This window comes from Hyperolius riggenbachi, chromosome 6, assembly GCF_040937935.1.
Source record: "Hyperolius riggenbachi isolate aHypRig1 chromosome 6, aHypRig1.pri, whole genome shotgun sequence".
Lineage (NCBI taxonomy): Eukaryota > Metazoa > Chordata > Amphibia > Anura > Hyperoliidae > Hyperolius > Hyperolius riggenbachi.
The window spans coordinates 304135096-304162653 of record NC_090651.1 but is presented as its reverse complement, the minus strand read 5'-3'; the positions used below and the strand labels follow the sequence as shown (position 1 = coordinate 304162653).

The 27558-nt window shown below is 44.6% G+C and overlaps 1 protein-coding gene across 1 annotated transcript in view; it reads right to left on the bottom strand.

Annotated features, from left to right (window-relative positions):
• Positions 1–27558, bottom strand: part of EPS8L1 (EPS8 signaling adaptor L1) — a 152356-nt gene that overhangs the window by 82084 nt on the left and 42714 nt on the right. Inside the window, exons 2-3 of the mRNA XM_068241242.1 lie at positions 22948–22991; positions 13939–13979 (exon numbers count right to left, since the gene is read on the bottom strand). Coding sequence (XP_068097343.1) covers positions 13939–13979; positions 22948–22964 — 58 coding nt within the window. The 5' untranslated portion in view covers positions 22965–22991. The remainder of the gene's footprint in view (positions 1–13938; positions 13980–22947; positions 22992–27558) is intronic.

The window sequence follows — 27558 nt, the reverse complement described above, 5'->3', positions numbered from 1 at the left end:
ACTACACATTCACACTACCTGTACAACACTACACATTCACACTACCAGTACAATACTACACATTCACACTACTTGTACAACACCTCACATACACACTACCTGTACAACACTACACATTCACACTACCTGTACAACACTGCACATTCACACTACCTGTACAACACTGCTCATTCACACTACAACATTACCTGTACAACACTACCTGTACAACATTACACATTCACATTACCTGTACAACACTACACATTCACACTACCTGTAAAACACTACACATTCACACCACCTGTACAACACTACCCATTCACACTACCTGTACAACACTACTCATTCACACTACCTGTACAACACTACACATTCACACCACCTGTACAACACTACACATTCACACCACCTGTACAACACTACACATTCACACCACCTGTAGAACACTACACATTCACTCCACCTGTACAACACTACACATTCACACTACCAGTACAACACTACACATTCACACTACCTGTACAACACTACACATTCACACTACTTGTACAACACTTCTCATTCACACTACAACATTACCTGTACAACACTACCTGTACAACATTACACATTCACATTACCTGTACAACACTACCTGTACAACATTACACATTCACACTACCTGTACAACACTACCCATTCACACTACCTGTACAACACTACACATTCACACCACCTGTACAACACTACACATTCACACCACCTGTACAACACTACACATTCACACTACCTGTAGAACACTACACATTCACACCACCTGTACAACACTACACATTCACACCACCTGTACAACACTACACATTCACACTACCAGTACAACACTACACATTCACACTACCTGTACAACACTGCACATTCACACTACCTGTACAACACTGCTCATTCACACTACAACATTACCTGTACAACACTACCTGTACAACACTACACATTCACACTACCAGTACAATACTACACATTCACACTACCTGTACAACATGAACAAAAGACAGGTTAATCTGGCCAAAGCCAATCACTTAGGGGGAGCGATGCCATGAAAACCTGAATCCTGCTGAAGCTGGCACTTAACTCTGAAGAGGTTAAAGAGTGAAGTGGACAAATTAAGAGGCGCTAGTAGAAAATCCCTCTGACCACAAGGAACTTGGCCTGACCCTGGGTAAAGTATATCATCTGATTATCTTCATTGCCTATGATAAAATGCCCAGCAGGCTACAAGCACACATTTCCAGGTTGCTATGGAAACATGCTTTTGCAATGGTTTGCCTAGTCACAGCCTTTACAAGAGCTGGAAACACACCAATATTTATAGAACTTCTTAATTTGTTGGTGAAACACTTTCCAGCCAGGAGACATAAGACACTTTCTTCTCTGGTGTTTGCCCAGAGACAAAACCCTGCTTAACTCATTCACTGCTCTCCCTGGCAAGAAAGTCACCTGTCTTGTGTTATCCCTTTAGCTGCCTATACCTTCCACCTTTTAAAGGGGACCGGAACTCTTGCACCGGACAGAGGGAAAACAGAGAGAAATGCACTCTGTATGTATTTAGAGAGTTTAGCCTGTCTAATGCTTCCCATCTGTGACTAAGCACATGTTGTAATTTGATCTCGCAGCTGTCAGCTGGCTGACATGGCAGAGCAGCTAATTGGTAAACACAGGATGTTAACAATATGTCTGCTTCCATGAAAGCAGGAAGTAGACACACTGCAGATTTATTGCAGGATTTGTATCAGCTGTAACAAAGAAATATTTTTCTTTAAAGGTTAGTGTGTGGTTGCTTATCTTTTAGAGCAGAGAGGAAGTTCTGAGTTCAGGTCCACTTTAATGGCCACAGTACTGCAATGGGTTATCCTGCAGAGTACGTATTGTGGCACTGTCGCACCAGTTGGACGCCAGGTGGTGCTGCTAATAGTAAAATATTGGTAATTTAAATTACCTATACATTTTACTATGCAGTACCTGCCACCGATTCTACCTTGAGCCCTCTGTTATATGACTAACCCTAAGCCCCGCCCCCATTGTTCAGAGGTATTTATACATACTTTACATATGGCTGCCACAATCACTGACCCACCTCCCCTCAGTTTGTGAGTCAGGAAGGAGCATGGTGTCAGGGCCGGGCCGAGGTAGAGGCAAGAGAGGCTCCAGCCTCAGGGCGCAGTGTAGAAGGGGGCGCACAACTCACTCAGCTATCAATCCCCTATTTTGTTTGAAGCAGAGAGAAATAAGAAAAGTGGATACATGGCAGTGACTTCAAGTCAGATAACTAGAGATTAAGAGGTGCTGGAGGTGTTGGGGGCCCTGGGGCGCCTCTTAGTCTAATAGCAATCAGTGTGTGACAGCTGGGGTGGGAGGGATGGAAGGGCGCACTTTGGCGTCTCAGCCTTGGGTGCTGGAGGACCTTGTCCCAGCTCTGCATGGTGTTGCGAGTGACACAGTGGAGTGAGGTAATGCAGCACAGTGGGGTTTGTGAGGAGTCGTGGTGACAGGCAGCACTAACTGTAGATGAAATTCAGTGATGTGGTATGGAGGACCAGAGATGTAACTGGGGAAACACTTTAATACAGCCTTAATTCCTGCGTTTTCCAGATTTATGGTTCCGGTCATTACAGCAATTATGTCATAAAGCTCAGCAATCAAAACTAAATATATTAAAAAATACAAACCCAGAGGTTTCATCAATACAATAACATTAAAAGCGCTGTCAGATTCTTTACAGGCAAAGGCTGTGGAGTACACCTTTAAAGGAAATGTTGTGCAAGTGTGTGTATGTAAATGTGAGTGTATGTGTAAGTGTGTGTATGTGTGAAAGAGGGTGTGTGTGTGTGTGTGTGTGTGTGTGTGTGTGTGTGTGTGTGTGTGTGTGTGTGTGTGTGTGTGTGTGTGTGTACGTGTGTGTAAACAGGAGTGAGTGTGTATGTGTGCGTGTGTGAGAGTGTATGTGTGTGTATGTGTGTAAGCATTTGTTCGTGTATGTATGAGTGTGTGTGTATGTGTGTAAGCGTGTGTGTAAGCGCGTGTGTGTGTGTGTGTGTCTGGGAGATGGGAAATAGTGCTTGAATACTTTGTACAGTTATGCCAGCTAGCCACTCATAGCTAGAAGTAAACCTGAGGTTATATATAAAAAGTAAGATAGATGCTTTAGTAGCGGGAATTCTCTGAATGGTCCAGAAGTTCCCTCCATCTTTTAAAGCCCCTCTGTTCTTGCTCTGGGACCCCTTTTGCCATCTTTGACATTAAAGTCGAAGACTACTTGTGGCCGCCCTACCCTCCTTGTATGAGTGCAGACACATTGGTCAGGCATACAGTACAGCCAGTGCCTGCGCAATATCATGAAGCTGCTCATGTATTGCTTTTTTTTCCATTCACAAGGGGCTCCATGCTACTGCTCAGGCATGGCCATCCTTGCGCCTGCACTTGTACACAGAGGGGAGCCGGAAAGAGCGCAAAGACAACCGCAAAGAGCAAGAAAGTCATGGCTGGCAGCGGAGGCGGGGTTATGGACATCGGGGAAGCCTTTGATGCCTCTAGAGGCTTCCCCTACTGATGTAAGCATGAAGCTTTTTTTTTTTTTTTTTTTAAAAGCTTCAGGTTTATTTTAATCGAGTCAGTTCACATGGAATAATTCTCAAAGTGGGGTATATTCATGAAGTAGCGGTAACATTAGCATGCCAATTCTACCAGAACTTATGCATGTACTGTAGCGCTCATTCTGCAAATAGCACAACTTGCAATATGTATACCACGTGTGTATTGCTAGTATAATGCGCAATATTCCATATGCATAACATACATTATACTAGCAACGCACACACTGCATACACAATGCAAGATGTGCTATTTGTGCAACATATGCGCTACCTCTACACAATCATTTGACTGCTTCGAGAAGATACACTAATGTCACATACCTACCCAGGGGCATATATAGAAATCACTGGGCTCTCTGCAAAACTTCGGATAGGCCCCCCCCCCCCTCGTTTTGTGCACAGGTAAACTGAGAACCAATGTTATTTAATTGGCCATGGTTTTCCCCATGCAGATAAGAACTGACAGCAGTGAAGCACTGCATGCATTTTTTCTATCAATTACATTAGCTTCTGTGATAAAACCTGCATGTTTTCAGAGATGTGTCTGTGTTTGTCCGCTACAGAAATAGCTGTACCTGACAGCAGGTGAAATATTGGCTTGACTCTATTAGTGACTATTTCCAGTATGAGTCTTGCATCCTCGGTGATGTCACAGAGAACCGCCCAAACACTTCTGCATAGTTTCAAAAGATGACACCCTTAGCTAATATTTGAGCAATGCAGGACAATCCTCTCTGCCTCACTTCAGTCATGCTCCTTGCTAGTATTGCTTGGAACATGCTTACTCATTGCCTAGATCTGCACAGATGTCTTTTACAGGGAAAACAAGAGGACCTGGCAGCTATCTAGCATTTGTATTTTAGCTATGGATAGTGTGGTAAGGTGTTAGGACTAATCTGAGGTTTTTACTGCTGCCTTTGTCCTCATCTGTGAGAGTGTGCCTTAATTTCATGTCCTCACAGGAAATGAGTAAATCTCACCAATAGGAAAAGTACCGGCTATTATTATTATTATTATTTATTGTATTTATAAAGCGCCAACATATTACGCAGCGCTGAACATTAATTTAGGTTACAGACAATATTTGGGGTGACATACAGCAATATGACAATACAGGAATACAAGAAAACCAGATCACACAGCACAGTATTAGTACAAGGTAATGCTTAGTCAGTCACTGGATGAAGCATGGAGATTAGGCAAGTTAGGTTCACTCAAATGCATGGCATGGCTATGAATAAAATTCTTTGTGGAGTGGTGAAAAATAAGCACTTTTGTTATGTCTTTATTTCTATCTGTTACTTCCTGTCCACAGGAACACCAGAGACCCACATCAAAGCCATGAAGGTCTTTGGAGGTCACAGGGACAGGAAGTGAAGCTAAATCTCCTGCAAGTGGTCTTGTGTTTATAAGGCAGTGCACAGCATCTGCTCTCTGCTGCAGCAATGAACCTTTTCAAAAGCACTAAATGAGACAGAGCGGCGCTGCAGAATAATATGCGTGCAGCAATGAGTTCTCAGAAAGCACTGCACTGCAACGCATAAGGGTCGGTCCACACTAGGTACGGGTGCAGAACGCAATCTGCGGTCCGGGCTGCGGTTTTCAAAAAACGGAACGCAAACTGATTAGTTTTGGAAAAAAGAGCATCCGTTTCCTATCTGTTTCCATTCTGTTTTTTACACCCCAAAAATGTACAGAAACTTGTCTTTTTTATGCTGTTGATATTGGCCAATAGCAAGGAAGTGGAAGGGGTTTTGTTGCAAATAAACAATCTATATGTCAATGTTGATCAATAGGAAGGAAGTGGGTGTGGTTATGGTTAAAAAAAAAGCAGTAGTTTAAAGCGGAACCAAACATTTTTTTAATTCAAAATATTTAGTTGCACCACTCTGACACATACAAAGATAAATAAACACTCCTTCAAACCTATGATCATTTCAGTGCATGCTTTTCACCATTCTCTTTTTATAACTAGGGTTATACAGGTGGCAGCCATTAGCAGTTCCTCCTTTGCTGCACACCACCTACTCCACCAGTTTGCCGGATTCTGTCCCGGCAATATGAAAGGAAGTTCCTCCAATAAATGTAAAATATTTTATATTTGTCATCATGCAGCTGAAAAAAGGCTGCTATTTATTATTATAATTTAGAAAATAGATTTTATTTCTGAAATCTTGTATTTTTAATTTGGGTCCACTTTAACCATTTAAGAAAATGTGGAATGTAGTGGGGAGGATTTTGGAGTGAATTATGGCCAACAGGAAGGAAGTGGAAGTGGTTATGCTGTAAAAAAAAACAATTGCTGAACCAATCTTATTCTCATTCGCATGTCTCTTGTTGTACAGCTCTGGACGCTCCTTGACCGCCATAATCAGGTCCTTCGTGTTTATGTACTTTTTGCTGGGCATGATGGCAGCGCTGTCTCTCCCACCTTGTCACCCTCATCTCTCCAAGCTTGTAAACAGGAAGCTGTCAGAGATGACGTTGAGGGGAGGAGCAGGCAGTAGTCAATCCGTTTTGGCATCAGTTTTGTGTGCAAAATAGCCTGTGTAGAGTGAGATCCGTTTTTGTATTGCCTTTCACTACCCCTCGGTGTATTTGCGGTGCATGAAGTCCCAGCAAATGCGGAATCTCCGTTCAGTCTTTCAAGCCGGACCCCGCAGATCCGTTTTTTGAAGTGTTTGAAGACGGACGCTATTTTTAACATTGGTATCCGTGGCTCCGGTTTTGGTCCAGGCCAAAACACAGGGCCGGTTTTACCATAAGGCACTGTAGGCGCCTGATGATGGACAGGCGGCTCACTTCCTTCCCCAAATGCCTCCCTCCCTCCCTCCCTATGCAGCATCCTGAGCAGAGTGTAAAAGAGAGGTTATCACCCAGCTCTCTGAATTCCAATGAGGAGATCTCCCTTCAGTCAGGTGCACTACTGGCTACTGAATACTGAGTGTAACTTTGGCTACCTAATACTAAGGGACATCTGTAGCTATGACAGCCAAGGCAAGTAAGGGAGAAGTGACAGCTGGGCCAGCCAGCACACTTGCGGTGCTATTCGGTGGGGTTTGTAGGTTCATGGAGGGTGAAGTCTAGGGTGCCAGGAGATCTGTGCCTATAGGATCCTGTGATATAAATCCGGGCCTGATCGCACACCTGAAACAAGCATGCAGCTAATCTTGTCAGATTTGTCATAGACATCTGATCTGCATGCTTGTTCAGGGCCTATGGATTAAAGTATTACAAGCAGAGGGTCAGCAGTATAGCCAGGCAATGTGCATTATTTAAATGGAAATACACATGTCAGCCTCCATATGCCTCTCACCTTGGGTTCCCTCTCGTGCCACAACTGTGTATTATGAAGTCACCTCCCTGGAATATAACTTTTGAGCATATTGTTTAGTTAGACTCTCACTGTATGAACATTGGTAAGATTGTCCACGTGGGAGGCCAGCATTAATTATCAGCCTACACATTAGAATCACATATCCTGTGAAAGCAGTAGCCTAGAAAGCATACAACACCTACAATGTGAGCCCTATGGAGCGCTGCCTCAAGCTTTCACTGGTGTAATAGTGAATTTGAGCTCTGGTCTGTCAGGTATGCCACCACAGGTAAACAAGTCAGATCTGTGCAGCAGGATCAGGTGACCCACGCATTTCACACATGAGCAGCAGGACTCTTATGCATCCCAAGTGACCTCGCTCTCCAGATAAGAAAAGAACACATTTACTTTTGACAAGCATAAGTAGAAATATGGAAGGAATGAAACAAAACAGGGTGCGGTGCGCACTTGTGAAGCATATCCTATTTTGTCAGGTGTGGAGCCTGAAGTTGCCTATCAGGGATGGGCACCTTATAAACACAGAGATTTAATGCACATGTTCTCTATCAGCAGAAGACAACGGAACATTTTTGCTGGCAGGGTGGAGGTGGTGGAGCGTATAAGACAGTGAGAGGTCATTTTATAACTGTATATGCAGACAGAGTCGCCAAAAGAATAACATTTACTAAAAATGTTAAAATGAGAGGAGGCAGAGGTGGACTTACCTCCTCCAAGCAGACACATAAAGAGACTGTTGTATATATTCAAAACAACAAGGATTTATGTGTATACTCCAAAAAGTGCAAGTGCAACACGTTTCGTAGGCATTTCCTGCTTCATCAGGCAAATAAAAATGGAGCAAAGCTCAGCACCTCTGTCTGTTTACATATCCATTCTGCCAGTACATACTACATTATATTGGGTTCTCGGTGTCTCCATCTTTTTGTCATTTTATAACTGTTCACCTGTAAATGCTCAGCACCATAAAACAACAAAATGCACTTTAAAGGGACCAAAATCCACTACCCTATCCTGAAAGATAAGTGTGGGTGAGAAGGAGACTGATGGCCCCATGTGTTGCTATGGCTTATAGATCCGATGAGCCAGATCTTTAAGTGACCTTGGGGACATCTGCATGGGCTCTAGATTCTCAGCTAAGACATCTCTGAATTGCGCATACATGCAAAAACGGGCCCGGGAAATTTGGGCGCAGAGTAAAGCCAAATAAAAACAGCTCACCCTGCTCCTGCAAAAATACCGGTGGTGTTAATTACTATTAACCCTCCAGGCCGCCATGGACTTAGGGGAAAGACAGAATTCAGCTGCCAGCTATTGCTATCGCCCTAATTAGGCTGTTTTAAAAGTAACTTGGGCTCCATCTTTCGACGTACTGTCTGAGCACCACTAAAGTCGGAATTCATATCCCGGCTTATGGTGGCGCATGGTGCACCATTTTGTGCCGTTTTGTGAATGGCTGCCTTGGCTTAGTTCAGTCCAGCATGTTTGCAAAGCTTGAAGTGTACTTCCAGTGTAAAAGACATAGCCTGTCATGTTAGGGTTTGCCTTAATACTACTAGAATCAGGGGGTCTTAGGGTTCATAACTCACCTGCTTGGTCGCCTGTAATTAACTAGATAGGTGACACCCTCCCTTTTTGGCGCAACATCAATATAATGTGCATTGAGCATACAGCGCAACCTGCTATTTGTATAACACACCTTATGTGATCCAACTGCTAGTTGTGTACATAACATAAGTTGGGTTATGTGTACGGGCGCGTAACGTTGATGGTGTAAGCCATTGCTGTGTGCTGTCTGGGTTTTGTGAATCAACCCTAATATTTTCTCACGTATCTTTTTTGAAAAAAAGGTTTTTCGAATAGTTGAAGTGCTACATACAAAGTACAGCATCCAATCAGAATTCATCTTTCACTGACATCTATCTGTACAGCTGAATGTAATTTTGCTCTCTTAAAACATAAGGGAATTTGTGATGATTCAGCTTTAAGTGAGCAACTGTGGTATCCCATGATGCATCACTTGTGAATATGCAAATCATCTCTTTATGCCCCTAAAAGCCAGGCTGCACATCCAGAACCACTGATGTATAGAGAGCCTGTAGCTCACAGCACCCCAACATGCATACAGCCTGTTTTAGATTTGTTGGTCCTCATCAGTGCATGGTATGAATTGATATGGCTCTATGGCAGTGCCGTCTAACTTCATGGGTAGGGGGTGTGACTAGCACCGGATTTTTTAGCTGGAGGGGACAGAGCATCAATGTCCTGGCTTCAGGGGGCGGAGCCATGCACAAACAAAAAGTGGGCCTGCCAGAGGAGGGGGCCTGACACAAAAAATAGTCCAGGGAAGTGAGTGTGGCCCGTGGGCCACATCAGGCCGCCATTTGGACAGCCCTATAGGGCTTGGACCAGTACTCAGGGATACCCAGATAGCTCATGGTGACCCAGAGTATTCCTATCCATCTGTACACTCAATGTTACCTTGTTGAGTTGCTGCATCGTCCTTGAAATGCTTTCTCAATCCCATTCTGTAAGTGTTGATGATTCATACAAGAATAATATAAAAATTATATTCCATTTTTATCTGAGTGACATCTGCCCTGCCCAGGATTTCCTGTTAAGTGCACTGAAAGCACTGTGAGGTTCCCCTTTAAATGACGTGGCACAGACTCAATGTCAGGGCCTGTTTGAAAAGACAACAAGTGTATTTTGTTCCAAGCGACTGTCAGTGCTGAAAGGAGCCCTGTTCTAGAAACAGGAAGACGCTGGTTATTGTGAGATTAGAGCCCAGGTATACCTGCCTGTTCCTGCTTTCATTGTCACTGAATTCATATGATTCTTCTGCACACAAATAATGACATAGCTAATGTATGTAAATACAGTACGTCAAGCGACAAATCTACTGCCTGACTTCAGCCTGCTGCGATGTCTGGAGAAACACCCATGGCTATCACCTAAAGGACTTGTCATTTTTTGCATAATGGATTTCAAGCATTAATTAAGTGCATATACTGTAGCATATTCTGCACACACAAAAAACAAAACTGCCCGCAGCAAGCATGCAGCCCATAAATATAATAAGAGGCACTCCCCAGCAGGTAATGTTCTCACTACCAACTGATCTTCTTACTTTCTCAAAGATATACAGATTAGCTCATCTGTGGGTTAGTGGGGGCACAGGGGGACAGAGAGAGACACTGGAGACACAGGATGGCACAGGGGACAGAGGGAGACACAGAATGGCCAGTGGAGGCACAGGGGGACAGAGGGGGACTCTGGAGACACAGTAGAGGCACAGGAGGACAGAGGCGACACTGGAAGCACAGGATTGTACAGTGGAGGCACATAGGGGCAGACAGGGACACTGGAAACACAGGATTGCATAGTGGAGGAACAGGGGGACAGAGGGGAACACTGAAGATACAGAAAGGCACAGGAGGACAGAGTGGATACTGGAGACAGAGGATGGCATAGTGGAGGCACAGGGGGACACTGGAGACACAGTATGGCACAGTGGAGGCACAGGGAAACACAGGGACATTAGAGACACTGGATGGCGCAGGAAGACAGAGGGTGGCTCTGGAGGGCACAGTGTTCTGACTTACATACAAATTCAACTTAAGAACAAACCTATAGTCCCTATCTTATTTGTTTATCGGAGACTACCTGAATCATTACATTGTTAGCCCACTGTGTTATCAATGCATTCAGTACCATTCATAATAGAGCATTCCATCTCTGCACTCCAACTTCTTAGCTTTTGTAACATAAAAATATAAATGTAATGCTGCAGTGGATCACACATGGCCAGCCGCCCCCCAGGACAGGCCTGCAGTTTCTTGCACTCCTCTTGCTTCCCTCCCTAGCAGTCAGCAAGGTCAATGTGGTACTGCAGTGAAATAGCCCACGTCATGAGGGGGAGGAGCTGACCTTGACCCCTCCTTTAGCCACACCTCCCTAGTGACCGATAACCAATGATTAGGCTGCAAGTCACTGGGGAGGTGTGGCAGCAGGCAGAGAACACAACTAGACCCGCTCCCCCATAATGTGGGCAGCATGGAGTTTGTAGGCTATTATTGGCGAGTGTCTAGAGACACGTGTTCCATTCCAGCTATAAGTATATATTTTTAAATCATAAAAATAAAATGTTTTAACAGTTTGATTTAACACCCTTAATTTGCTTTATAATGACATCTCTTGGAATTAAAAACACAAGTGAACCAGGACTTAAATATTCAAATCCAAATGACTCATCTGTAAAAGCTACACTAAAACATGCCAACAACATGATAAAACCACACAGTAAACAAGGTAAGTATAGACATAACAGAATGTGTACTGCACTGACTAAAAACAAGAATCTTTGGCAGCCTATAGTTTTTAATACTTAACTTGTATCCTTCAATCAGCTTTACGGCTATTTAATTTGCTGCACATTACAAAGTGTAATGACACCAATGACAGGTGTGCAAACTCACTTCCTGAAAATGATTATGTTGTTCTTTTTAATTACAAGAGGCAGTACCTGCCAGACTGGATTGTCCTCTTGGTGACCCTCTAATCAAGGGATCCCTTTTAGGTTGCGTAGATGTACATGCTTCTAGACATGGCCACAAATTATCCTAAACTAATGCAAGTACTCACTCCAAATAGCCTGTTGTCTTCTGATTCAACAGATACAGCAACCAGCCATATCCATAGCTCCCAACTGTCTCTCTTTCGGAGGGACAGTCCCTCTTTGGGAGCCCTGTCCCTCTGTCCCTCTTTCTTCCTCATTTGTCCCTCTTTCAGGACTTTGTCCCTCTTTCTATGTAAATATATATATATATTTTCTACTAAAAAATGTGTTTGATTAACTCTAAACTTTATTCCCACCCTTTAAATTGATATATTACTAGTTTTAAAATGTTAATATGAAGGAAAATGAACCAGGATAGAAAGGACCAGTGCGTTTTGAATTATAAAACAGCATATTTTTCTTATGAAATCTTTATGGTATGCGTAACTAGGGGAATGATGGGGGCGTGAACAGGGGTGTGGCAGGGGTGTGGCTTACTTGTCCCTCTTTCTCATTTCTGAGGTATGCATATCATCTGTGGAATCACAGGATCATCATCTGTGGAGTCAGAAGGTCATTCCTGGTTTTTAAAGTGAATCATTTTTTTTTTTTAAATGGATCATCATTTACCTTGAAGGGACCCTTGGTCATCTGTGCCTATGCTGTTTCTCTGGCAGCTCCCCTGCTCCCGAAATCGCTGTGTTAAAACTTTGACCATTTCAGTCGAATATAGAACGAAGAGGAGGAGGCGGAGCTATTTTTCCCAGAATCTGCCTCTCCTCCTTCATGCAGGGCCACGTGTTCCCCTTTCTCCGCCCCACCCAATAATGCACGGCTCCCTGCTCTGAATCCAGCCAGCTGTGCACAAGCTGTCTCATTCAATGCATAAGCGCGTCTATGCGCATGCGAACATGTGCACTCATGCACGCAAGCTCCGTCCAGCGTGCCCCAAAGAGCAGGGTGGCGTGCTTGGGAAAGCAGCTTGTGTGGTCATGTGTGCAGGGAGAGGCTGGTGACCCAGATGCAATGTAAAGGTCGCGGCAATCTTTGAGGTCACAGGCACGATCTTTGGAGATAGAAATAACGGGTTCCAGAGGTGGCGGAGCAGCAAAAATGGTATGAGCTTCAAGCAGAGCCGGGACAAGGTCCTCCAGCACCCAAGGCTGAGACACCAAAGTGCGCCCCTCCATCCCTGCCACCCCAGCCATCACACACTGATTGCTATTAGGCTAATAGGCGGCCCAGGGCCCCCAACACCTTAATCTCTAGTTATCTGGCTTGCAGTCTCTATCATGTGTCCCCTTGTTTTATTTCTCTCTGCTTTAAACACAATAGGGGAATGATAGCTGAGTGAGTTGTGCGCCCCTCCTACACTGCGCCCTGAGGCTGGAGCCTCTCTCGGTTCCAGCCTCCCTTTGCTGCATTTCACAGGTCAAAGAATGCAGGTGCTGCCTAGACATAGGAACTTGTAGGTAAGCAGGTATATTCACCAGGGCCGGATTTCTGGAAAGGCCTCAAAGGCCCGGGCCTTGGATGGCTACAGGCCAAGGGGGCACTTGAAAGTGAAATGGGTTTGCTACATATGAAAGAGAAGGCTGCAAATAGTGAGCAACACATGAAAAGGGGAAGCTGATGCTCAAAAGAGCTGTGCATAAAAGAGAGGGGCTGCTATACATGGATGATACACATGGAAGAGGGGGCTGCACATGGAATGGGAGGGTGCTGCTGCTCATGGAAGGGGAGCCCTGACATACTTGGCCTAGAGGCAGGTAAATGTATACATCTGGCCTTGATATTCACAGGTATATTCAATGCAACAAACATTTTTCCCTTCCTTATCAGACTCAGTAAGATAAAGCAAAGTATTTATTTGGATGAACAGAGCAGAGAGTCGTGTCAGGTCCCTCCATCTTGCCAGCTCATCAGCCCATCCCTGTGTATAGGCCAAATGATTTAGATTATTATTATTTATTTATTGGGGAGGGAGGGGGGGGGGGGTGTTATCAGTTTCTAAATTCTTCCGTTGTCTCAACTTTTATCTGATCCTACTTCCACATTTCTGGCACCATTAGCTAAAGGCTGCTGAATATATTACAGTGGTATCAGAGCAAAGCATGATGGGATTTGGATATCTGGAAGGCATGGGGATTGTTCCCAATGACCCACAGTTCAGAAACATTACCTAGGCAACTGTGAGGTGATGTACAGTATGTAGTATCCTGAAGATCCAGCCTCATTCCCACCACTAGGGGGACATGGCATTACTTTTCACTGAGGAGCTTGCAATAGGGTCTGTCACATATAGGGTCAAGTTATCTTTGGGTCTTACACATTTTCCTACTGCTTCAACTCAAGGTTGACTTGATTATGAGTATATACAAAACATATGTATCAAAAGAGATCCAGGTTTAGCTTTTAAATAGCATTTTCAGACTTACCGTATATGGATTTGGCATTGGGTTTTGACATCCCGTTTACTCTACAATAAAGAAAAAGAGAAATTAATATAACTCTTTCAATGTTATAATTTACCATTCAGGAATAGTTATACTGTAGGTGATAATTAATACAATTACTATACAGTTTCTTTAAGTCAGCAATGCTTAAGCAAAGTTTGAGTATATTTAGATAAAACTAGTTGCAATTTCCTAAGCTCAGTATCTTGAGGTCCACATCAGGAAGGCCAGTCACTCTAAAGCGCACACTCAATAAAGGCACATGGGAATTTGAGTGCCAGATGCATCTGATAGTAGAATATGGGAAATGTTACTGATATTCTACTATCTCATGTCCTAACCTAACTCTCACATTATCCCTCACCTAGGTACGCCTACCACTAACCGCCCCCTTACCAATTACTAACAGTAATAACTCACCATACCAACTACTATCATTACAACCCTAATCTACACCTAACACTAACCACCCAACCAACATTTAACACTACAACCCCGGCCTACAACTAACACTAACCCCCCAACCAATGTCTAACACTACAACCCCAACCTATGCCTCACACTAACGCCCAACCAACATCTAACACTACAACCCCAACCTACGCCTAACACTAACGCCCAACCAACATCTAACACTACAACTCCAACCTAACACTAATGCTATCAAACAGACATGTTTGTCTGCTTATGCCTTGATAAAAGGGACCAGATAGACCCCTGAAATGATTGTCTCTTAAGACGATTTGATGTCATATATGTGTGCAGTGGAACAATAAAAAGCACATTGTCCCTGGAAAGTCTGTGTACGGATCCCTCTTTCCATTGTTACACTAACCCCCAACCAATGTCTAACACTATAATCCCAACCTATGCCTAACACTAACCCCCCAACCAATGTCTAACACTCCAACTCCAACTTACACCTAACACTAACCACCAACCAACATCTAACACTAAAACCCAAACCTATGCCTAACACTAACGCCCAACCAACGTCTAACACTACAAACCCTGACTACAACTAACAATACCCCCCAACCAATGTCTAACACTACAACCCAAAACCTACGCCTAACACTAAAACCCCCCAACTAACGTCTAACACTACAACCCCAACCTACGTCTAATACTACCACCCCATTAACGTCTAACACTACCACCCCTAACTACGATTAACAATAACCCCCCTAATCAACATCTAACACTACAAACCCTGACTACGACTAACAATAACCCTTCCAACCAATGACTAACATTACAACCTCTAACTACATCTAATACTAACCGCCCCAGCCAATGTCTGACACACTAACCCCCCAACCAACGTCTAACACTACAACCCCAACCTACGCCAAACACTAACTCCCCTAACGGATGTCTAACGCTAAAACCCCCAACAATGACCCCCCAATAATGTCTTACACTACAACCCATAACTACGATTAGCAGTAACCCCCCCACCAACTTCTAATACTACAATTCCTAACTACGCCTAACATTAACCCCCTCAAGCAACATCTAACACTACAAATCCAACCTACACCTAACACTAACCCCCCAACCAACGCCAAACACTACAACCCCTAAATACAACCCCTAAATACACCTAACACTACACCCCCCGCCCAACCGATGTCTAATACTCAAAATGGGTGACTGTTAGCAGTGGGGTCCTACAGGGGTCTGTACTGGTTCCAGTGCTCTTCAATGTATTTGTTAATGACCTAGTAGATGCAGTAGAAAGCAATGTTGCTATTTTTGCAGATGATACAAAATTGTGCAGAATTATCAACTCTCAGGAAGATAGGGACATATTGCAACAGGATCTGGATAGGATGGCTATATGGGCACATACATGGCAGATAAATGTAAAGTCATGCATTTTGGTCGTACCAATGGTCTAGCACAGTACAAAATAAATGGGATACAGTTGGGGACATCAAACTTGGAGAAGGACTTAAGGGGCCCATACACCTAACGATTTTCCCACCGATATACGGCCGATACGATCACAGTGATTGAATCGGCTGTGAAATCGCCGCGCACACCGCTGGCAGAACGATTGATTTCCGTCCGAAATCGATCGTTCCCGTCGATCCGTCCGTGCGTCGATAGCGGTGTTCAAATGCCCGACGACCGACGCAATACAGCGGGTATACATTACCTGTTCCGGCCGGCGCGAGTCCCCTGGTCCCCCGCTGTCTTCTTTCCGCGCTGGGTTCCGGACCGGCTGCTGCTACACAGAACTTCCAGTCCCGGCAGGAAGTTTAAACAGTAGAGCGCCCTCTACTGTTTAAACTTCCCCTAGACAGGAAGTTCAGTAGCTGCAGGAACGGTCTGGAGCCCGTAGCGGAGAAGAAGACAGCGGGGACCAGGGAACTCGCGCCGGCCGGAACAGGTAATGTATGGGGGGGGGGGGGGTTTGGCGGCAGCTCCACAGATTGTGATCGGTTTTAGGCTGAAGGTGGCCATACGATCCCTCTCTGATCAGATTCGATCAGAGAGGGTTCTATCTGTTGGTCGAATCTGATGGCAAATCGACCAGTGTATGGCCACCTTCTGGAGTACTCATCGACAACAAGTTAAATAATCGTACTCAATGCCAAGCCGCTGCAGGTAAAGCTAACAAAATTTTGGGATGCATTAAAAGGGAAATAAAAGAGAGATGCTAGCATAATATTGCCCCTGTTTAAGTCTCTAGTAAGGCCACATCTGGAATATGGAATTCAGTTCTGGGCACCACATTACAAAAAAGATATTGCAGTTTTAGAGCAAGTGCAGAGACGAGCTACAAAATTGATACGTGGGACGGAAGGTCTCGCTTACCAAGAAAGGTTAGATAAACTGGGTTTATTTAGTCTAGAGAAAAGACGCCTCTATATATAAATATCAATATAAAAGCTTGGCGGATAAGCTTTTTGTCCCTAGGCCTGCTCAAAGGACTAGAGGACATGATCTGCGCATGGAGGCAAAACGTTTTAAGCCCTATCTACACGATACGATTCTTTGTGCGATTCGATTATGATTCTATTTACGATCCGATTAAATCCGCCATGTCCGATCGGGATTCGATTCGATTCAGTTCGATTTGCCATTGTTTTGCAATGGCAAATCGAATTGAATCGAATCGAATCCTGATCGGACATGTCGGATTTATTCGGATCGCAAAAAGAATCGTAATCGAATCGCACAAAGAATCGTATCGTGTAGACTGGGCTTTAGCCATTTATTTAGGAAAGGGTTCTTTACAGTAAGGGTGATTAAGATGTAGAATGCATTGCCACAGGAAGCATTTAAAGGGGGCTTAGATGCTTTCCTTGCGTTGAAAGACATCCATGGCTACAATTACTAGGTAATGCCCCATGATGTTGATCCATGGATTTTATCTAATTGCCATCTGGAGTCGGGAAGGAATTTTTTCCCTTTTGGGGCTAATTGAACCATGCCTTGTAAAGGTTTTTTTGCCTTCCTCTGGATCAACAGGGATATGTGAGGGAGCAGGCTGGCGTTGTACTTTGTTCTCTGGTTGAACTCGATGGACGTATGTCTTTTTTCAACCCAAATAACTATGTAACTATGTAACCTCAACCTACGCCTAACAATAGCCCCCCAAACAATGTCTAACACTACAACCCCTAATTATGACTAACAATAAACCCCAACCCTCACTTACACCTAAAACTAATCTACTCCTATAGCTTCAAATCTGGTTGCAATATGTATGCAGATGGAAAATGGACCAATCAAAATCAGCTGTAACTGCATCTGACTGGTCCGTCTTCTATCTGCATACAAACTGCAACCAAATTTGCATCAAGTCAGAAAAATGTGATATTTATTCATCATGACTACCTACCTCAAACAGATTGGCACCTCTCCAATCCCTATTATATGTTATTTCTGGATCTTTCTATTATACTATGCATTAACTATATATGCATTTGTGTCCCTATCGTATAAGTACCTAATCTTAAACTATGAACATAAACTATGCATTAAATATATTTATTACCCACTATTGTCTACACTGTGCTCTGTGTAGTACCACAGATCTGGATGATGGAGAGGGCCAGCACTACCATAGAGGCAAAGGGGGCAATTGCCCCAGGGCCCCAGAGCCTATAGGGCCCCCCCCAAGGAGTCTCCCCACCAACTTAATTGTGCTCCCCATCCACATCTTTAAAAGAGTAGCATCTCACAGAGAAGCATGCCCACCAGGACAGGCCAGTTGTTACCCTGTCATACATTGCAGGGGCCCTGGGGATCATAGTTAAGCTCGGGGGTGGTTGAGGAGGGGAAGCAGCTGGTTCAGGGGTCCTGTGGGGAAATATGGCTGCAACAAACGGACCCTAATGTATCTTTATGGTCGGGGGGAGTGGGAGGGTCTGTCAGGGGGGTCCCTCCCTGGGTTTATTTTGCCCTGGGGCCCCATTGTTCCTAAAACTGGCCCTGATGATCGAGCAATAATAATAATAGCACAGTCATCTCTACCCTGCTGGGAATACACCATGAGATTTTTGGGCAGATAGATGGTTCGATAGATAATTTCCGACAGGTCCGATCTCATTATCAATCATTTTCCTGATCGATTTCTCATCGAAGTGAATGGAAATCGATTAGAAAAAATGATCAGAAAATCGATTTGACAGAAAATCTGCTGAAAATCTTATCGTGTATTCCCAGCATAAGAGACCAGTTAGTGATTCAGTCTACCGATATCTATCTGTTCTTAGAATATCATCACACGCTTAAACACATATTGCAATTTTCCTGTTGAATTTCCAGTTTTCTTTCCCTCTGATATAACCGACTTCCCCATCCCCCCTGCCCATTAATGTGTTAGTAAGAGACTTCATCACTCAATAAACTGGAAGCATTGTCTTAAATGGACCAAAAAGAATCCAGCCTGGGCGGTTTGGCCTGTGCGCTGCTCGGGCACCACTCCTTCCTCTCAGTGTAATGCATGTGCTGCGCTTATCACGCCCAGCAGGGAGCTCGCACCCAGGTGACAGGCCAGATAACAGGCCTATAGGCACAATAACACAATTGCTTCATTGGATAGTGTTTTATCGGTTTTCCTTGCAGAAACAATAAAGCAGAGATGGAACACACAATAAAAACAAGCAGTGGAAGCAAACAATACCATAAGCTGCTGGAAATACGGCATTGTGATACGTGGTTAATGGTTACACCGCATGGACTAGGCTGTGGTCAGCTGTTATAAGGAAAGAGAAAGCACACAGCATAGCACGCTAAACAATTGTTTCCACCCATTACTGAAATATGGACTTAAAGGGCCATTATCATAAAAAACGTAAACAATTAAAATACATACATATACATGTACATTTATCCCATAGTAAAAAGAACTATAAATTACCTTTTTTTTTTGCCGTCACTTGAAAATCTGACATATCTGTTAGTTATTGAACTATTCCATCTCCTCATGGGAGATTCTCAGTTATTTATTTATTTAAAAAAACACTTACTGAACTTGAGTTCCTCAGTCCAATTGCCAAAATAATGAGAAAACAAGGAGTAGGAAGGCTTCCTGGTATCTTTATATAGATCAGTGGTCCTCAAACTAAAGGCTCGTACACACGTCATACTGAAGCCAACGACGGGTCCGTCGGCACCTCCTGCTGGGCGGGTTTTCAGCAGACAGTACAGCTTGTGTACAGTCTGTCGGCGGACTGATAAGGCTGTTTCTGAAACAACTCCGCCGACAGACTGTACACACGCTGTACTGTCTACTGAAAAACCCGCCCAGCGGGAGGTGCCGATGGACCCGTCGTTGGCTTTAGTATGATGTGTGTACGAGCTTTTAGGCTCGCGGGCCGAATGTGGCCCCCTGAGGCTTTTTTACCACCCCCTCCCCCCCACACACAGAAAATGTATTACTTAAGGCCCATACACACGTCGGATTTTTGCGAACGACGGGTCGTTTGAACGTCCCGTCGTTCAGTCGTTCGCACGCGGAATCAGACGTGTATACGGACTATCGTTCGCGTGATAAGACTGGTTTCCAGCGATCCGCCCGGCGGTTGTCTGCATCTGGAATAGCAGTGCTGGCACCACCCATCCACATGGAAGCCAGAAAGAAGTAATTTCGCTGGTTTCCAATCAAATTCCACATCAGGTGACACTGCTGTCCAATTGGACTGCAGGTTGTCACCTGGGTATGCTTCACTGTCTGGCTCGCAAAGACTTCTACATCATCTTATGTATACTCCGCCCCCCCAGCAGTCTGAAGTATGTTGACCCGGCCCTCGACCCAAAACGTTTGGGGATCCCTGATATAGATCTTTCCCAGGGAGTGCTTTTGTAAAGAATAAAAGTAATACTGAAAATCCCCCATGAAGGGATGGACTAATCCAAAACCTGTCAGATCTGTCATCTTTTTATTACTTACTGTAAGTGACAGCAACATAGGGAACAAAGTAGTTTATTGTACATTTTACTCTGGGAGAAATGTACATTTTATATATACAGGTATGTATTTTACATTTTTTCATGAAAGCAAAGATTTCAGGCCTGGGACCCATTAGCAGCACTTTAGTAGCATTTAACAATTGCCAGCGATTGGCAAAGCGATATAGCAGTATAACTTTATGAGTGCGGCTACACTGCAACGCTGGCGATTGGGCTGCAGCATTTTTGGTGCAATCTGGGAGCACCGCATTGAAGGGATGCAGGGTGATATGGTGATCGCTCTGGGAATCGCTGTAATATGGCAGACTTTTGCACTTTCAGAAATCACAGGCACTCCACCCGTGCATCCCAGGCCTAAGGCCTGTACACACTTGCAACAATGGTCGTTAGTGATGAGTTTGGCAAAATTAATTAAGCATATACCGGTAATCAGAATTATAAGGTATAATTCACAAGGACTCTTTTTTTCTCACCAAAAAAAAAAAAAGAGACCTTTCTTGAAAATATGTTCTCTTATTCCCAATTCTGTTGGCAAAAATGTGTTTTTTCTTATGTCCATATATTTTGCCTATAATTTCATCTGCGTGAAAATGTGACAATTTCACAAAAATGATGGAGAAAGGAAAATGGCCATATTTTCTCATCACTACTCAGCAGACAGGTGGCACGCATGTGAGGCAAAAATACACTTGTTGATTCCGTGAGCGTAATGTTGCGTAACTGACGTGAAATTGAGATTATCCACAAAATTGTAATTACCAACATATTATGCAAGACTGAACAATATACAGGTAGAGCAAATGACAAACCTGCCTACATAGCCAATACAAATTATGATGCAAGAAGAGAAGATGACTCTTAATCTTAAAAGTGATGGAGCATAATATGCAATAGTTAACTGGAAATGGTTGAAAGAGGTTATAAATCAATAATAATAATAAAAGAGAGGTACAGAGAGGAAAGAGAGGTACAGAGAGGAAAGAGGAAGTGTCACGTGAAGCACGGCGTGGAATGCAGCTCCGTGGCACAAGTAATGATGCTGAAGTGGTATGGACAGGCATAAGGCCCAGTATACACTGGCAGGAGAAACAGGATCTGTTCCGTTAATATCCAGGAACGGACTAACGGATGCGAACAGATCCAATGTTAACCTATGGATCCGTTTACATTGGTCTTTTAGAATGGGTCTGATCAGTCCGCTGAAGGGACTGCAAATTTGGTGCTCCAGCAATCTTTCCAGACCGCTGAGCCCAGCGGAACGGATATGGAAGCTGAAGCACTGCATTGGGGGCAATGAGAAAACGAACGTTAAAGCATTGCTTTTTCAGTAGGAGGGCTTTTCGGTCTCTTTTGGCCCCATATACTTTCCTAGTGGTTCTGAGTCACCCTGAGCTGCCTGGTTACTCTGTTTCACACCAGAGTAGAAACGGACCATTCTAGCCAGCAAAATCCACTTTGGGGGTTTGAGGGGGATGTGTGGAAACGGAACGGAAGCAGCTGAATGGCGACGGGGTGAAAACGGATCTGATCGACCGGTAATCAGATCCATTTTCACTGGGCCTAATTTGACCAGATTTGAAAGGCAACACTAGTTATGAGTGGGGGGAATCAATAGCAGGTAAATGAAGGACTGGAAGGTGCAGAGCTCAGGAGCATACCTACACACAATTACTATCTCCCGCAAGGATCATAACTCCTTGCACAACAGTTTGAGGCGAAGTGGCTGTAGAGACGAGTTCCTAGCCTCAGGGCCGGATTTGTACTTTGTACTGCCCAAGGCCCATTATCACCAGCTGCCCTGCTGAGCGGATTGTTCAGAAACAGCCTTATCAGTCCGCCGACAGCGCGTACACACGCGCATACTGTCAGCTAAAGACCACCCAGCGGGAGGGTTCGGCAGACCCTTCGTTGTATTTAGTACTCAGTGTGTACGCACCTTTAAGCCTCATCTACACACGTAGATGAGGCTGCGATCCGGCGGCTCGATTAGCCGCCGGATCGCCTCTTCCGCGTGCCCGCCGTGTCCCCGCTCGCGCGCCGCATACGATTCCCCGCTCGTCCCCGCCGGCGCCGCTTATCTTCCGCTCGATACCCTGCCATTGTCCCCTCGCGGGGAGCGAGCAGGGAATCGGCGGAAGCAAGATCCATCCTGTTGGATCTTATCAATCGAGCCGCATCAGCGGCTCGATTGATAAGGAGCATCGCGGCCGCATCTACGTGTGTAGATGCGGCTTTCACAACTTTTCTTGTGAAACACCTAAAAAAATCTCTTGCTATTGTTCAAGCAGCTGATAAGACTGATAAGAAGTCAATCCAAATGTTGAATTGATTTCTTGTCAGTCTTATCAGCTGCTTGAACAATAGCAAGAGATTTTTTTAGGTGTTTCACAAGAAAAGTTGTGAGAGCCTAAAAGGCCGATGTTGAGGGTGTGTATGTACTGTAAATTGTTCAATGCATGTTGTAAAGATGTGCCAGTGCTACAAAAATGATTAATAGTAATAATACATGAACTTGCTTGACATTTTTCTACGCCCTCAGGTAGAGTGCAGGCTACATACCGTGGTGATCCACTCATCTTGTGTATTCTTTACTTGACTTCTTCCTATAGTGCATAAAAAGAGATTGTCGTTAGATATGTGTACTTGTGAGATCAAAATAATCTTTCACTACCTGTCAGCACGTATATCAACATACTGTATATGTTTAAGGTCTACATTTTCTGATAAGAGCAGTGTAAGGCTAGGTTCATACTACACATTAAAACAGACCGCTTCCTGGAACGGAGACAAGCAGATTAAAGAAGAACTGTAGTGAAAATAACATATTGAATACAATTGCATATTTTTTACAATATTCATTTATAGATGATTTAGTCAGTGTTTGCCCATTGTAAAATCTTCCCTCTCCCCGATTTTCATTCTAAAGTTTATCACTGGTGGTGATATCTTTAGTTCTGCCAAGTGATCTGTACAGATTGTTCAATACTGAGAGTTCTACGCACAGAGGGAGAAATTGCTTGCTTAGCAGTTGGAAAAAGCCTTTATTTCCCACAATGCATCAAGGTTCACAGACAGCAAACTGTCAAGACCACGGTCATGACATCACACTGTTGGAGGGTTTCACCACAATATCAGCCATACAGACCCCCCGATGATCTATTTGAGAAAAGGTAAAGATTTCTCCTGGGAAAGGGGGAAAAAAGTAATTTACTTCCTCCAGCCCCTAGCAGCTGATATGTCCCTTGCTGCAGCTCTGCACTCAGCCGCTGGCTCCTGGTCCCTTCTGCTGCAGAAAATGACCTTGTGAGGTCGTCTTCTACAGCGCCTGCTCAAGCGCCACTGTCAATCACTTGCATGTGGTGCGGAGTCCTTCCCTTTAATGCACAACCAACCACACAACATGACCAACAACACAAGTTGTTTATCTGAAAAGTACGTACACACACGCCAACCAACTAAATAACCAACTCACTTAAATACTATGGGCTTGATTTACTAAGAGGTGCTAACCTACTTAGCACGTCTAAAGTCTTAAGGCGCGTTAACTAGGGTGCTAAGTAGGTTAGCACCGGATTTCTCAATCAGACCGCGCGCAAAGTTTTGCGCGCAAAGTTTTACGCGCGCAAAGTTCTATGCGCGCGCTAAGTCTCATAGGCTTTAATGGGCACTTCGCACGGAGCGCCCTGTGCTCTGTGCAGTGGGCGCGCAAAACTTTGCGCGCGGTACTTTGCGCACGATCACTACTTCTCACATTTCAACTGAGTTTAGACGTGCTAAGGGCCAGTGCTAAAGTTAGCACCGTTTTGTAAATCAAGCCCTATGCGTGCAAGCTAAATGACACGTTCACAACATGTCCACATTCAAAAACAATAAAGTTGTTCAAAAGACTTGTACACACATTCCAGCCTGCCTAATAGTTGGTCAGATTGATCCACCGGTTGGATCTGGCAAACAACCTGTTTTCAGTTGGTCATCTGGTTGATTGTCAGCTGTACACATGCCCAACTTATCTTCCAAGAGACAAGTTTGGAAGATAGTTGGACAGATTGTTGGCAGGTGCGTAACTGCGTATGTGCCATTCAGGGCCGGGCCGAGGCATAGGCTGGAGAGGCTCCAGCCTCAGGGCGCAGTGTAGGAGGGGGCGCACAATTCATTCAGCTGTCATTCCTAATTGTGTTTGAAGCAGAAAGAAATAAGAAAAGGGGATACATAGCAGTGACTGCAAGCCAGATAACTAGATATTAAGGTGTTGGGGAGGTTGTGGGCCCTGTGGCACCTCTTAGTCTAATCGCAATCAGTGTGTGACGGCTGGGGTGGCAGGAATGGAGGGGCACACTTTGGTGTCTCAGCCTTGGGTGCTGGAGTACCTTGTCCCGCCTCTGGACTGCCATTACATTTAGGCTGGTTTCACAGTGGAACGTTACAGGCGCACGTTAGAGCAGCCTGTAACGCACCCCACCGCACAAGCAGCCTGTAACGCACCCCACCGCACAGCAATGAAAAATCAATGGGCTGTTCACAGTGCCCACGTTGCGTTACTTAGTAACGCTGCGCCATTAGACAACGTACCTCATGCAGTACCTCATAAGCGGCAGAGCCGCGTTAGACTGCTTGCACATGCCCAGTAATGTTGGGGAGGAGCGGAGAGCGGCCGGGCACATGGCTAATATTCACTGCACTCAGTGACGTGCAGTGTTTACTTCCTGGAGCGGCCGCTCTGTGCGGCGATTGGCCGGGCGGGACCACGTGATGCTGCATGAGTTCAAGAGTACGCATCACGGCATCACGGACGCCAGAGTGAGCTGCACAACGCGGCTCACTCTGACGTCCACATTAGAGAGCCCCAGGCGTTGCGTTAGGGGCACGTTATGCGACCATAACGTCCTGGTGTGAAACCAGCCTTACAGTTCCACTCGATAAAGTAATTTAGCTTTATCAAGTGGCACTGTCCACAACAGGTGCAATAAAGCTTTAATCTATGCACATTTCCCTGCCAACTACATGCATAACATCCCTACTGGCAAATAAATAAATACAAATTAACATAAAAAAATGGATGTATACATGTGGCCCACTTCACAATCTGCATATCTCTCATAAAAGAAAAGTATTTTAAAGGAAAACTTAAGTCAGGAAAAAAAAAATTATATTTACTCACCCGGGGCATCCCTCAGCCCGCCGAACCTGGAAGTAGTCGCCGGTGGGGATAGGACGATCGGAGCGGGGCTGCGAGGGCACCATCCAGCTTCGGGGGGCTGAGGGATGCCCCGGGTGAGTAAATATAATTTTTTTTTCCTGACTTAAGTTTTCCTTTAATTCCTTAAAGAGCCCCCTTAAATGGAAGCTGGAGCTCACTGTGAAAATGTTCAGTAGTGACAGAGACCCCCTAAATTAAGTGGTAAAATGGACATGATAAAATGTCACAGCTTCATTACACTTTGGTGAAGCCGTCTATCCCTTCAAAGTGGACCTGAACTCAGAACTTCCTCTCTGCTCTAAAAGATAAGCAGCATCATAATAACCTTTAAAGAAAAACATTTATTTGTTACAGCTGATGCAAATCCTGCAATAACTCTGCAGTGTGTTTACTTCCTGCTTTCATGGAAGCAGACATAGGGTGAACATCCTGTGCTTACAAATTAGCTGCTCTGCCGAGGCAGCCAGCTGACAAATCAAATTACACTAGTGATTAATTACAGATGTGGGGGAATTAGACAAACTCTAAACTCTCTAAATACATACAGGGTGCATTTCTCTTTTTCTTTCTGTCCTGTGCAAGAGTTCAGGTCCATTTTAGAAAAACAATGGGACAACTTATAAGAAGGTTTTACAGCAATCTGCATAGTATGCAGCAGCCTTTATCTCTGAATCAGCTCTGGAACTAATGATAATGTGGACATAGACCTTTAATTGTCAGTAATCTTGGATTATGTGTTTTTAATAACACGCTCTGTGCTGTGCAAGGCTGTATCAGGCCTGAATGAAGGCAACCTGTAGACTTCATGACTTCCTCACCTTCAGGGCATAACTGCTTGGCTTGGCCAGATATTCATGTTTATGTCTGAGCAGTGGAGGGGGGGGGAAGAGTGCAGGTAACAGATGCAACTAGTGTATATAGTGATGGTTGTATAGTCCATGGCAAACGTATATAAGTACTATATGAGTGCCTAGCCTCCTCATCTTCAATCTTCTACCATGTGGTATGGTGTAATGCCCTCCCCCAGCCTGCCTGCTACATGACTTGACCTGTGTGAATCAGGGAAGGTGAAAGCAAACTCAGCTGTCTTCACAAGGAGGTTATGTACATACAAGCAGACATATGCAGATAAGATAAGGTGATAATGCATTCTACTGATCTGCTTCATTCAGAAACTATGGAAGGAGATACATAAAACTACTTTGCAACACTATTCATGCTGTAGTTATGTGGAATCTCCGCTTCACTGTAAGTCCAATCTGTATTGCAACAAATATGGACAACAGCACAAAAAGGTCATTCGTATCGTATAGCTCCTTAGTCATAGCTTAATACAAAATGGACAAATTGGAAATTATGAGCAGGTGAGAAACAGCCACATTGGGCATCATAACTATCTTAAAGGGGAAATAGCCCATACATCTTTAAACTTGCTTCAGCATGTTAAAAATAAAACCTTTGGCTGCCTATACTGGAGGTGGATATCTATACTGGGTGACACCTTGGCTACCTATGCTGGGGGTGGCTACCTATACTGGGGGAGGGGAACCTTGGCTATCTATACTGGGGGACACCTTGGCTACCGATGCTGGGGGTGGCTACCTATACTGGGGGAGGGGAACCTTGACTACCTATACTGGTGGGAAGGGAACCTTGGCTATCTATACCGGGGGACACCTTGGCTACCGATGCTGGGGGTGGCTACCTATACTGGGGGAGGGGAACCTTGACTACCTATACTGGTGGGAAGGGAACCTTGGCTATCTATACCGGGGGACACCTTGGCTACCTATGCTGGGGGTGGCTACCTATACTGGGGGAGGGGAACCTTGACTACCTATACTGGTGGGAGGGGAACCTTGGCTATCTATACCGGGGGACACCTTGGCTACCTATGCTGGGGGTGGATACCTATACTGGTGGGAGGGGAACCTTGGCTATCTATACTGGGGGACACCTTGGCTACCTATGCT